The 15055-nt window shown below is 38.4% G+C and overlaps 1 protein-coding gene across 1 annotated transcript in view; it reads left to right on the forward strand.

The window, feature by feature from the left end:
* The window catches only part of RNF213 (ring finger protein 213), a 180465-nt gene that overhangs the window by 34462 nt on the left and 130948 nt on the right, over nt 1-15055 (forward strand). The window contains exons 7-10 of the mRNA XM_075210035.1: nt 900-1099; nt 7263-7543; nt 8579-8835; nt 10215-10415. Of these exons, the coding sequence (XP_075066136.1) occupies nt 900-1099; nt 7263-7543; nt 8579-8835; nt 10215-10415 (939 nt within the window). The remainder of the gene's footprint in view (nt 1-899; nt 1100-7262; nt 7544-8578; nt 8836-10214; nt 10416-15055) is intronic.

A 15055-nucleotide genomic window follows, 5' to 3' on the forward strand; every position in this document is an offset into this window, starting at 1 on the left:
CCAGTGGAAAATTGAGCACAATGTTGAAGATAAGACCTAGAAGGTAGGGTGTATAATAATCAAGTGCTCCACAGAACATGCAAGAGGCAAGATTTTGCACAGGGGTCTTTGACTAAGCTTCTGGACCTAACAAACAGCACAGACATAGAAGGTGAAGAGGACTAAATACTTAAGCAAGATAGTTTTTAATTTAAGAGTAACACAAAACATACTATGGGTCATTTACGAAAGTAAAAAAATATGGCTCTAGAGAGGAAATGTCCTGTGATGACTTGCCCCTAGTTTTCCAAAAATGCTCCTTTATTCATGGGAATAGACCCACATGGCAACTGTAAGAAGGCGGATTCCGGTATTCCTAGCCAAGTGCCACTTTATTGCGGCCATATGCAAAAATGATGCAGGAGATATTTTAATGAGCTGTAAGAGTGCACATTTAGGGGGCATTTCTGGATTAGCAGATGGTCAAATAGCCCCTCTTCCCCTTTCTAAAGCACTTATTGGTGCCTATAGTTGGAAGTCATGTTTGACTCTCAATTGGCCTTTTGTAACTTCCAGGAGCACTGTATATGGGAGATTGCATTTTTTGAGTGCTAGCACTTATGTAATAAATTAAAATACACAAGTGCGACATATGTAAAAATGACATTCCCTTATCTTTTACTCTCATGACATATTTAAGGCATAGATGAGACAGGAGTATTTTAGGATTAAAGAAGGAAATTTTGAAATTAATGATTCCTGATTGACTTGCTAATGATCTATATGTACCATATCGCTTAAAATGTGCAACACTGGGCATTAATATATAAACACTTAAATATCTCCTCCTAAATTACACATTTTATAGCATCTTCTAAATCAATGGCTATCATATAATTTATTTTATTCATGTTTTATAGGGAGGTCAAAGACCTTGGATTCCTGTATGAAGGGCACACTTATATTTCTAAAAAAAATTTGGACAGACACATCCCATATAAATATGTTGTTTTGCGGAAAGGTGGTAAGGATGATTACGAGTTCATTTATAATGTTGATGCGCAAGGAAAACCCATCAACCGTTGCCTGTATATTCAGTCAAAGCATGCCATTGGAAGAGGTGAGATTATTGTAACTTTTCCTTCCATAATACATTTTAGAGACTGTTTTGGAATCCACACCTCTATCCTGGATCTTTTTATTTTTCATAGCCTGTAACCTGTAGTGATTAAGACTATTTGTACCACAGAAAGGGGGGTATTCAATTGTTAGCGTTAACGGGAAAAAACGAGCGCTCAAAAAATATTACCGTTTATACGGTAATATTGTGCTCGAAAAGCGTTAATACGGTAGTTTACTTGCGGAATTTCAGCTCGCCGCTCAAGGGGCTGCGAGCTGAAATTTCACGAGTAATTACCGTATTAACGCTAAGATTTTTTGAGCGCTCGTTTTTTCCCGTTAACGCTAACAATTGAATACCCCCCAAAGAGTTAAAAATGTGCATTATGATACTTAGGGGGGTATTCAATTGTTAACGGGAAAAAACGAGCGCTCAAAAAATCTTAGCGTTAATACGGTAATTACTCGTGAAATTTCAGCTCGCAGCCCCTTGAACGGCGAGCTGAAATTCCGCAAGTAAACTACCGTATTAACGCTTTTCGAGCACAATATTACCGTATAAACGGTAATATTTTTTGAGCGCTCGTTTTTTCCCGTTAACGCTAACAATTGAATACCCTCTTTAAACTTGATATAGATACTGCATCAGAATTTCTTAATAATGGGCAAAGTAAAACCCACAGTGTTTGTCAAAACGATGAATGTTGCTTGGTAGTGTAACATGGGGGGGAGGTATAATGGATGACATTTGAAATAATAATAAAAAAAACATGGTTTAGACAACTGTATCATTTGATAAATATGTAGCGAATAATCTGCATAACAACGGAGAATTGCGTGATGTTTTACAAGGAGAGTAGAAAATAGATACAAAAATATAAAAGTGTATTTAGCCAATTGGTGAGAATAAGGAAATGCACAATTCATGTGGTCAACGTGTTTTGATGATTTCACAAAGAACATAGTATTTTGTCACTAGCTCTACCTCGTTCATACATCATGAATAAAAAACCAAAACAGTTATGGCTATCTGTAAATGGCAATAGAGCCATATTTTACAAATACAAGACTATTGTAATATAGCAAATACATAGAGGTGAAAGGTCATGGCTTCACAATAATGGCCAGAAAAACAATTATCAATAAGGAGTTTTAGTGCTAGCTACTACCATGCAATTACTAAGAAATAAGACACCTGTAAGCTGATATTTCAGAACATTGTTTGAATATGACACAATCTGTTATTTAATAGGTTACACAACATTTCCCTTGTAAAGAAGAGAGAACAAATTTAAAATATGCAAATATTAACAGTGAGATTGTGTGTGTGTATATATATATATATATATATATATATAATTATTATTATTATTATTATTATTATTATTATTATTATTATTATTATTATTATTATAATTTTTTTGGGGAGAAATTGAATTTCAATGGAAATTACAAATATAGTTGTTGGTGCTGGTCAGTACTACCAGTAATATCACTCAATTGCACCAGAACTGACAAGGGAGTGTGTCAATTACAGTGGAGAGAGAAGGAATACCAGTTTTACTGGACACTAGGGTGACTGAGATAGGCCTATGTTAGGACTGAGATAGGCCTATGTTAGGAGGAGAAAACTAATTGAGACAGATCTGTGTGAAGACTGATATATATCAATGAGATTGATCTATTAAGAAATGTATAAGTAAAAGGCTGTATTTATGGAGATCAGCATTTATGTGAAAAAACATCTGATAGAAATCTACAGTATGTAAAGAGAATTATCTATGAAGCCAAAGCATCTGTGAGGAGAAACATCATTTTGAGAAAAAAAACTAAAAAAACCCCTGGGAAGAGAAACAGTGATAAGAGCAGCACTGGTATGATCAAACCCTGGTGCTTGTGAGTAAACCTGAGAAAGTATTATATCAATATATTACATAAATCTGAAGTGAAATGAGGATATAGATTTAACACCTGCATCAGCATAAATATTTATTTCAAAGACTGTGATATAGATCTCTAAGATCTCATCTGCATCAGTATAAATGTTTATTTCAGAGACTGTGATATAGGCCCATTCAATATACGACCGGAGCCACTAGAAATAGTTATTTCAGAGACTGAATTAAATATCAATTTATTATATAATCTGCATCGTTGGTGATATGGAATTGAAATACATATCTGGAGAAAATAAAATGTACATATAACTGAGAAGTAGCTACCAACAGTATTATAAATGCATTCATTGACAGCCTAGCCTGAAAGTGAGGCATATTGCAAGAATCAATACTGTGAAATCTTAATTGTGTTATAAAATTAATTAGCTAATATTCATTCTAAGTAATGAGTGTAATTTAGTATTGCTTTCAGCCTATTGTATTGCTTTAAGTGTCCTGTGGTATTTGGCACCAAGACGTTAGCAGCAGATCCTTTAAGTCCTGTAAGTTGCGAAGTGGGGCCTTCATGGCTCTGACTTGTTTTTCCAGCACATTCAACAGATGCTCGATTGGATTGAGATCTGGGGAATTTGGAGGCCAAGTCAACACTTTGAGCTCTCTTTGTCATGTTTTTCAAGCCACTCCTGAACAATATTTGCAGTGTGGCAGAGTGAATTATCCTCCTGAAAGAGGTCACTGCCATCAGGAAATACTGTTCCCATGAAAGTGTGTACTTGGTCCACAACAATGTTTAGATTGTTGGTACGTGTCAAAGTAACATCCACATGAATGCCCGAAGCCAAGGTTTCCCAGCAGACTATTACCCAGAGCATCACACTGTTTCTGCCGGCTTTCCCTTCTTCCCATAGTCCATCCTTGTGCCATCTCTTCCCCAGGTAAACGATGCACACACTCCCGGCCTTCCACATGATGTAAAAGAAAATGTAATTCATCAGACCGGGCCACCTTCTATCATTGCTCGATGGTCCTGTTCTGGCGCTCACGGGCCCATTGTAGTCCATCGACAGCATGGACACTCGGACCGGTTTGCGGATATGCAGCCCCATATGCCGCAAACTACAAAGCACTGTGTGTTCTGACACCTTTCTTTCATAGCAAGCATTAACTTTTTCAGAAATTTGTGCTACCATAGATCTTCTGTAGGATTGGACCAGACGGGCTAGCCTTCGCTCCCCACAAGTATCAATGAACCTTGGGCGTCCATGAGGTTGTCCTTCCTTAGACCACCTTTGGTAGATACCAACCACTGCAACAAGACATGCTAGGACATGCCGGGAACACCCCACAAGACATGCTGCTCTGGAGATGCTCTAACCCAGTCGTCTAGCCATCACAATTTAGACCACGTCTAAGTCGCCCAGATCCCTACACTTGCTCATTTTTTTTTTCTGCTTCCAACACATCAGCTTTAATAAGCGACTGTTCACTTGCTGCCTAATATATCCCACCCCTTTACATATATATGTTGTTTCCTCCTCTAAATAAAGAGTTTAAAAAAAAAAAAAAAAAAAAATTATATATATATATATATATATATATATATATATATATATATATATATATATATATATAATTTTTTATGTGGCTAATGTAATAATATATAAAAATCAAAAGTATACAACAAGTAGATAGTGGCACTTAATGTAGAAGGCTTAAAGGAGAACTCAGCTCCAGGCAAATACAGCTCCAAAAATCACCCCTAGTTTAGTATAGTCACATGCACTGGACTCATAGTTCAGCAGTTACTCACCCCAATTATTTTCAATATTGCATTGTCTTGCAGATATTCACTAGCACAGTACTTGATTTATTTTGCCATAAATCACAAATTAGTACAAGTAAAGTAGGAATTTCATAATCGATTAAATTATAAATGCTTGACATACGGTGCTGAGTTGCCAGTGTGTGAGATTTTGGTAAATAGTTGACATATACAGTTGCCAAAGAACATGATACAAATAGAGCATTTATAAAAAATGTAATCATATTTTACTCCTGATCCAGTACATATTACAAAAGTGTTGCTCTTGTCACATATGTCTAATACTTGTATATGACTGTTGTTGCTTTAGTACTTTTTAAAATATTACAAATACACACGTTTTCTAAAACAGTGAACAACAGTTCACAAATTTAAGACCTGCCTTATGTTTTCACCAAGATCTGAAGACTTATATAAAATGTGCATAGTTAATTAATAAAATATTGCACCTGACATTCACCATTATTTGCGAGCATTATATTTCTTTCTACCTCTCATCCACCTAATCCATTTGTTTGAGATGGGGGTAGTTCACACATAAGAAAGTTCAGTATGCATATCCCTATGCAGTATACTCGGTGTGTACAGTCTACAGAACTTACACAGAGAAAAATGTTGCATGCATGTACTGCTTCCTAAAGCCAATTGCATAGAGATCTGTACTTCTGATTAAGGATGCATGTGTTAGAAGAAAACATGCCTAACAAGGGCACTCTGTAATGATCAATTTATTTAAAATATACCTTTTATTTATGTAATCTAAAATATAGTGTTCCAAGAATAAGCCTAAATATAGTAGGCAGCGAAATATTAAAAAGAGAAAGTATTGAAAATTAAAGATTTAAAATAAAGATGTTAATAAGATGGCAAATTATGCCATGCCTGCTGTGTGTTTTATTATTTGAGGATATATTCCATTAATTAACATAAGTAACCTAATTGATTCTTATCAACTAATCCTCTGAAACAAACATATAATTATATTGTCAATATTATTGTGTATGGCAATTATTGATGAATAAATCTTGAATATATGTAACAACATATTATAAACAGTGACGAAGGTGTTGAATATAAACCTTGATGATAAATAATCCCAATCTATATACTGACTGACTTGGATAACACGTGAGAATTGTTAATTAATGGAATATATCCTCAAATAATAAAACACACAGCAGGCATGGCATAATTTGCCATCTTATTTACATCTTTATTTTAAATCTTTAATTTTCAATACTTTCTCTTTTTAATATTTCGCTGCCTACTATATTTAGGCTTATTCTTGGAACACTATATTTTAGATTACATAAATAAAAGGTATATTTTAAATAAAATGATCATTACAGAGTGCCCTTGTTAGGCATGTTTTCTTCTAACACATGCATCCTTAATCTCAATGTTTTACATGCAGAGGTGCACCAATCCAGCTATATATATTATTAAATCAGCAATTTAATATTAGTCTGGATATGTATATTAGCACTTAGTGCGGTGGTATATTTCTTTTTTTGTCGAGATCTGTACTTCTGTCTGATCCATGTGTGATCTTGGCTGAGAGCAACATATCACACGTGCAAAAGAAATATGTCAGTGTGAACCAGCCCTTAGTGTAATATTTCTCCAAGTTCCTTTATTTGGTCAGAGAATGTGAATACCAGTCTTGTGCATTAGCAAGTATCCCCTATTTCTGCACTTACTCTAGAGTTTTAGAATCTCTGCTGTATTACATATTGCTGTGCAGATCCAACGTTAAACTAGAGCAACCAATCAGATCAGGGGTATAAATAAAACTTTGGGGCCCCATGGCAAAAATTTGAAGGGGCCCTCAAGGTTTTTACACCCCTCCCCCACTTATCTTAATGAGTTGGTCAGCACCTCATCTTCCAATGCTGCGCCCACTCTGCATTTTGCTTCGTCTTCAGAGACGAAGGGAACACCAGAGACCTCTTCCCCATGAACAGAATTAATGCCTTGCGGTGTTGACTGTTACACAGCAGGAAGTTCATTAAACTCCCTGCCACCTGCGTACGTTATAAAGGGGAGCAGGACCCAGTGTAGTACGAGTGGCAGCTACATAGGCCTGGCAGCTGAAGGTCCCTTAGCTAACTGGCTAAATAGCCGCTTCTGTTACCCGAGTAGTTATGCCCCATGATCAGATTTTAGATAGTTTAGTCAGTTTAATGAAAGCTGAATTCAGATTCACGTTCATATGGGTTCCAGTGCATCTTTACTTTTGGCGCTATGTTATTACATAAGTCCTACTGACCCAATGTCTTCGCGCAATAGCAGAATTGCAAATTGATCAAAAATATATACGCGAGCTATAAATTATTTTGAAAAGTAACATTTTAATATGAATTTAAAATACAAAGGCTGTAAAAGCATGATAAGTGAAATATACAATTGTATATCTAACAAGCCTATTCCTTATTTTTGTGCAGAGTGGCATCAGTATGATGATGTGTGCATGAAGGAGAGCCGTGGTTATTTTGATAAAATGAAGAAGATGTGGAACAATCGATTCTCATATTTCACAAAATCAAAAACGAGTGCTGGTGAAGTTATGCTCAAGAGCATTTTCAGTATTCTCGAGACCTGCGATGACATCAATTTGACAAGTTTTTTTAATCAACTGCACCAATTTTATGTTGTGTCTACAGAACCTCTTTTGCTTGGGGATAAATTAATACAAAAATTTACTCCTGGATTTGGTGTATCTGAGGTATTTATACTTTACTCATTAATTTTGTCTTAGATTATATTTTGGAATATTGGGAGATAATGCAACAGCATTATTGTAATGAACTGCTGACATGACTTGCTGGAATGTGTGGTTCCATAACATCTGGAGAGCCTCAAGTTGCCTATATCTGTTATTTAGTAAGCCAAAATGTTGACATTAATCATCCTGAAATCCGACGATATACTCCTCTTCATGGAGGATGATTTAACATTTTTATGGACTATGTTGGAACTTGTGGAGTGGAGATCTTTGGAGGATTTTCTGGGTTAAAAATAAACTTGAGTAAATCTAGCATATCCCCAATGGTAGATACAGCATCTGCTGGTGGGGATAATTATTACCCCTTATATTGACAGACAAATATTTGGGCATATGGATCTCTCAGAAAATGGAAGATTGGGGGAGTTAATATTATAAAATATTTTTATCCGGTTTATGACAGAATTCATTAAGCATCCTGTAAACAATTTTCAAATATTACAGTAGTTAATGACAAGTTATGACCCTGCTGCGTAACATTGGTGGGCAACATATTTTTGAGGGGACCCACAAAAGTACAACACATTTCCATAGTGGAAAAGCATCGAATTGCATGATTAGATGCAAGCAAATGTTTGACATGTTTACAAAGCACAAAGAGTAAATTATTCTATGGCTGCTACAAATTTACTGACTAACTCACTCTCACTAGCTCATTCTGTCACATCAGAGTCACTAGTAATATGATAGAAGAGAGGAAATTACTCTCTTCAGGAGGGCCAAATGCAGGCCTTAAGACCACCTCTTTCCTGCTATTTCTCTACAATATATAAACATACAGTATGTTTTAAATTATCTCCATGTTTTAACGCTCTCTCTTTTTATTTTCTTTCTTGAGTAACACATTACGAAAAATAAATATTTTTCCCGGAATTTAAACACTAATAAAATCACATGTCTTTGAGAGGTCGGTGGGATATACATTTAATGTGTTTCCTTTTTAATGCATTGACACTGTTTATTTCTGGAACTTAGGTACGTTCACTGATTTTGACATTTCTCAATAACATCTATGGACCCTTCGTTAACAAAAGGCAACTTGAAAAAAAGGATATCCAAAACAAATTAATAGCAGGATTGATCTGCATGAAAGTAGTATGCACTTACTCCATTCCCATTGATAAAGAACATCTTGCAAACATTTGCTGTGTTCTGTGTTTGGATGAAATGCCTAAAGAAAAGCTGATGGATGAACTTCAGAAAGCAAAGAACATGTTTTTTAAATTTTCAGAGTAAGTTATCCTTGGCTTATAAATAACTGTTTTGTTATAAATTGATTCTGATGTAATTTAGTTTAAATGTCAAGGGACTAAATTGAAATCTACAAGCTTACAACAAAATGCCAGCTTCATCCAGAAGGGACAGTCCTGATTTGAGTTGTAGTTAGTTGGAAAATTTGTGCCTTGACAATAGGATGTTATTTCAGGCCTATATTTAAATTCCGTTGACGGCTAGCAGTCCTCGTAAAGGTCAGTATCATGTGCTAAGTGGCATAATCATAGTACAAATACAATTAAGTTACTAGGGCAAATAATAAAAAAAACATTGATATACTGTATATGAAAGCTAAAAGGTGATGTAACCCATAGAAAATAGGCGGTTAGAGTGTGATTGGTTGATTTGATTTATAAAGCAGATAAAACACTGTTGATGAATGTAGCAAGCGAAGTTTCACAGACATTTATCAATAATGTTTTGTCTGATACATGCCAGCATTTTACAGGAGAGGATCATGAACCTCTGATTTATAAATTTGTAACAGCACAGTTTTTCAGTTTATTAGATCTGGATGCTAGAAATTAATTTTCTCTATACATTTGGTGCAGCAAACATCAGTTGTTATCAGTTGCAATGTTTTATGGTTATAATAAATGTTATTACATTTTTTATTATGTTATCTTGTCCAAGCGCTGTACACCTGTTTCTTTTTTAGTAAAATGTATTATGTTTATCTAATACATTTACTGTTTCGTTCTCCTTGTATGATAGTAGATTGACTGCCCTGTGCTTAGTTCAGGGTAAGGCCAACAAGGTACAGCCAGTATTCTCTTATGTTTTATTGGGGGACACTGCTATATATTGAGTTATAATGGTCCTGGGAGTCAAGGCACTTTAACATAAACTAGTGAGTATGGCGTTACCCTTACTATACCCCTCCCTCAGGAAGGATGTTCAGTTAATGCATAACTAAGCCCAAAGGAGGGACGAAAGTAGGCTAACCGAACAAACCAATAACTAACAGTCAACCCAGCATAAAACACAGAGGAAGGTTGGGCGCGCAGTGTCCCCAATGGACTATGAGAAAATGATTTTAAGTTGAGTACAAAAACCCTAATTTCTCTTATGTCCTATTGGGGGACACTGCTATACATTGGGAACATACCAAAGCTACCCGTAAGGGAGGGATTGCTCTGAAACGGAAGGGTAATAAGTTGTGATAGGAGTATAGCAATTACCCCCAATGGACTATGAGAGAGGAATTTTATGGGGAGTATAAGAATCTTATATTTGTGTTCAGACTTTTGATAAAGTGTCCCTCTTCTTGACGTGAACCCAAATGTGTCATGTACAAATGTATAATTGATTAGTTGTGGTTCCTTTATTGTTATAGGATGCATACACATCTGACACAGCTATGCCAAAATTGCATTGACCAAAATGTTGATCACTGGGTGTGGGTCCTTCCAGTCCTGCACACCTTTTCTACTGTATCTAACGCAGAGAATTCTCTTGTGATCTCAAAGTTCAATCAAGAAGATGTCTGGGCTGGTCTTGAAGGTCTTGAATATGATAAACTGAAACGGTCTGACAGGTAACTATGTTGAGATGTTTGTCTATGTGTTGTTGTTGCTTATCCAACATTTTTTTTAGATTTGGGATATTTAACAACCAATTAGACCTTGCCCACTGTGTCACTGAATGCTTTCTTCCCCTTCAACATTCTCCCGATTTGAACACTGTCAGAGCCAAGGTCAATATTTAATCCTGTTTATGTGTATAACCACTATAATCTAATGTTTGCATTTAGAAATAAAAATATAACTTTTTAATTTTTATCGGTCTTTAATTCTGTTTAGAACTAGGGTATTTTGGGCCTTATGTAGAGTTGTACTCAAGTCCATTTGAGTAGTGTAAAATTCGAATTTCACTACTGCACATGTACAAAAAAAAATCTTATGCTTGTGTCTATATGCAGAGTCAGTCGCATCTTGTGTATACGACTCCTTGCGCTTCTAGAGACCAATCTGGGGATGCAAGCATAGGCCAAGTATAGTAGGGCATGTTCAAGTAAAGACACAGATATGCCTGTCAGGAAACGTATCTGTCAAGGGTGCTCTACCTGTGGAGTAAGGTACAAACTGATGATGATTGAATGCCGCATCTGATTGACTGAATGCCTCTTTACCCCTCCCACTTACTTCAAAACATTACTGTGGCTGCTATAATATATTAAATCTCTGTGATTTATTCACATTATTTAGTTATTTTCATTCTGACTGCTGCAGGAAACAAGATTATTATCTTTTTAAGTATTATATTTTGAACAAATTGGGTACTGCTCACAAATATGCAAATGCATTTGATACTAACACTAGGAAACTACATCTCTACGCTTTTTTTGTTGGCATGTAACCTCAAACATAAACCAAACCTATGCTTCTGCTGACTCCAAATGTAAACCCATTGTATATATGAGGGATTCAGACTTGGACGCATGCCTCCAACTCCGCTTACAACGTAGAATGTGTCTTTTTTTCTGATGAAATTTACACTTGTGTTTTTAGACGGAAATTGCGTCCAGCTCACATAAGGCCCTTTATTAGTATACTTTCTGACCATTGCAACCAAAACAAGGAACTTTGACAAATTACAATTTTGTGATTCCTGTTTTGCAGAGAGAGATGGGTCCCTAGAGCAATGCTAATTCAAAGTAATGAAATCCCTCAGTGCAGTGTGAACCATGAAAAGGAGAAGAAATATAAATACTTTATCATTCATAAACTACTAGAAAATATTAGTCTTATAATGTGCATATTTGCAATAATTAAGCAGTGCAAAATGACAGTATATAAAATATGGAGAACCCAAATTTAGGGGGTGACCACAAGAAAGGAGACAATTGAGCCATTACATTCAGACTGGATTTACTAAAAAAAAATATCTATTTGTGCCCATATGACCCACAGCCTACGCTAAAATGTATTTTGCCCTTCCTGATTGTGCTTAGTAATTCTGCTCGGCTGTGCTTAGCCATTCTGCTACCTAGTAGTAGTTACTGAAGTTCAGCACCTCACAATGTACCATTGTCCTTCCCATTCATTCTAAATTTTTAGTCTTTACTTCATTGTAATTTAACTGAGCACCACAATGTCGGAAGGAGAGCAGCTTATGATAAAAGACGTTCTTCTCAGTACTATTGTAACAGATTTGTTTCACTGCAGATACTTATCAGGGATCTACTTGCACCCAACAGAGCCTTCTTAAGCTGCATAGATGAAACTCCATTGAGTTGTGATTGTGAATTCTCAATTCTGTATTGTAGAATTTAGTGATAAACATGCTGCATTATGTTTAGGTGTAATATAGTAAGGAATACAAACCTGCTCTCCAGGGATACATTATGTTGCTACATTTTAACTGATTTGCACCATCTAGAATAGACAGTGTAAGAACTAGGAAAGTCAGGAAATTGATACAAAAGTACATGTTGAAGCAATGGATCCACCATCTAAACACAAAAATAAAATGCAGAGAATATGTAACTAGAGATGTGACCCTACTCTTGACCTTAAATTATATATTTCTCTTTCCTAGCATTGGGGGACACTGCAAGGCATTGGGGTACTAGTAGGTGGACTAAGAGTTTAGACACTTATCATAACTTGTTTACAATATACTCCTCCCCTACTATACCCCTCCTCTCTGGAAGCAGGCTCAGTTTTTGTTAAGTGCCTAGGAGATAGGGTATGTTTGTGTGGGCACGTGCCTATACTGTAGTGTGTAGATCCAATTACACATTTTTTTCCCCTCTCTTAACAGGTGTCAGAGTAGGGACCATTCTAAGACCCATTGAGTAAATAGCCTGTCTGTTTCTGTGACAGGATGGACCTCCTAAGCCAATGTGTCAGTGTTGCTGGGGAATAGCTGTATTTGCTTTGCCACCGTCCCCTTTCATTATCCCAATTGCGCCCCTCTAAACGCAGAAGGAGGGACCTGTTGCCACCACTAGGCTCCTTTGTCTGGCACCTAGAACCGCTTTCTTCTGGGTAAATCTCGCTGCTAGTGTACCCCCTTGCTGGGCACCTGTGCTGGCATCCCTAACCTCCTTGCTTTGGATGGTTCCCCCAACATGTCCACAGCCTGGGTGAACAAGTCCATTCTACTGTGGGCATAGCAATTGGCCATGGGCCTCCAGGACAGTGTTCCCAGTGCTGACTTACGGACACTGGCACAACATATCCAAGAGGCTTTAGAATATGTGGGGCAGGCATCCCTGGATACGGTATTTATCTCTTCCAGACTTTGGGTCCTTGTCATTGCAGCTTGTCTCGCCTTATGGCTGCCCTCTTGGTCGGCGGATGCAGAATCCAAGCGTACATGAGAATCCTTACCATTTGACGGTCTCGCTCTGTTTGGCGATGAACTAAAAAATATCAACATATCACTCAGGTGTCCACTGGGGTTAAAAGCACGTTCTTACTCGTCTGCTCCCCTAGACCTAGACAGGCACACTTTCGGTCCTTTCCCACCTTTGGCAGATTATAGGGGAATGGCTCCAATGGACAGTCCTCTGCTTCAAGGGGGGACACCACAGAAGCTGGGGGACAGGTAGATGTGGGCCTCCAAAGCCGGATGACAAGACAGCAACATGAATGGATCTCTCACCACATCGGCGTGGTGGGGGGCCCGTCTGCTCCGCTTCCAGGACCAGTGGCAGGCATCAACCACAGATGTATGGGTGTGGAGGATTGTGACCCAGGATTATGTCATCGACCTCCGCGTCTGTTCTTCATCACAGCCCTGCCCTCTTGTGCTCTCAGGCGACAGGCGCTTCAGGTAGCCCTCAGAAACCTGCTTGGGGGGGTCAACATTTGGGTTCTGCATCCGGAAAGGTGATTGGTTTTTTTACTCCAACCAATTTCTTGTTCAAAGACCAGATGGTTCCTTCTACCCAATGCTAAACCTGTAGAGCCTCAACAAACAGGTCCGTGTACTCCGATTTCGGATGGAATCAGTACGTTCCGTGATTGCAGGCATGGAACAGGAAGAATTCCTTGCATCCATCGACATCAAGGATGCTTACTTACACATGCCCATTTGGGAGGTACACCAATGTCTCCTCCGCTTTTCAGTAAGAGACCACCATTTTCAATTCAGAGCCTTGCCCTTCGGGCTGGCATTAACCCTGTGGGAATTCACCAAGGTGATGGGTGTCATGGCGGGACTCCCGCTCTCTCTCAGGGGGTCACAATCATACCCTATCTGGATGATCTGTTACTGAAGGCTCTGTCTGCATTGCTGCTCTTGCACTACATTCAGCTAACGTCGCTTTCTGGAAGCTCACGGCTGGGTACTGAACTTATCCATGTCCTCTCTGTCCTGCACAGCAGATGCGTTTCCTTGGTCTCACCCTCACCAGTGTCATCCAGAGGGTGTACCTCCCAGAAGACCAGGTTCTCTCGCTGTTACACAAGACCAGGTTTCTCCTGATAAGGAAACAGGTTTCTTTTATCAGCTGCTGTGGTCCATGGTATTGGTATTCGAAGTGGTGCCCTTTGCGCAGTTCCACTCTCGACCGCTTCAAAGAGAGTGCCTCCAAAAATGTTCTGGATCCCTTCTACATTTGGATAGGCATGTCATCACCCTGTCCAAGGCCATGCGCCTTTCCATTTCGGCTAACTAGAGCCAATCTGGGAAAAGGCCAATCCTTTTGCACATAAGCATGGACTCTGGTCACCACAGACAGTCTAGCTGGTTGGGGGGCGGTTATCGGTCCTCTCAGGTTTCAAGGCCTCTGGACCCCTCGAGAGGCGGCACTACCTATCAGTGTGCTCGAATTCAAGGCGGTTCATAGAACTCTGGTTCAGGGTCAGCGGTACTTGACCGGGTAACCTCTGAAGATCAGATCAGACAAGTGCTATGTCATGTCCTGGCTGGAACGCCACATTCCGGGGATCTCTGCCATCTTCATCCCGGAGGTTGAAAACTGGAAAGCCGATTTTCTCAGCCGAAACAAGGTCCATCCTGGGGAATGGTCTGTCCCTCCATAAGAAGGTTTTTGCCCTCCTGGTGCAGAGTAGGGGCCGGCCAGAGATCGACCATATGGCTTCCTGACTGAACTTCCGAGTCTCTTTCTACTGCTCGGAGTTCAAGGATCAAAGAGCAGGGTACACTGATGCCATGACGATGCCGTGGTGCTTCAGGCTTGTGTACCTGTTCCCTCCCCTTCAA

The sequence above is a fragment of the Mixophyes fleayi genome, chromosome 4 (genome assembly GCF_038048845.1).
Source record: "Mixophyes fleayi isolate aMixFle1 chromosome 4, aMixFle1.hap1, whole genome shotgun sequence".
In the NCBI taxonomy this organism is placed as follows: Eukaryota; Metazoa; Chordata; class Amphibia; order Anura; family Limnodynastidae; genus Mixophyes; species Mixophyes fleayi.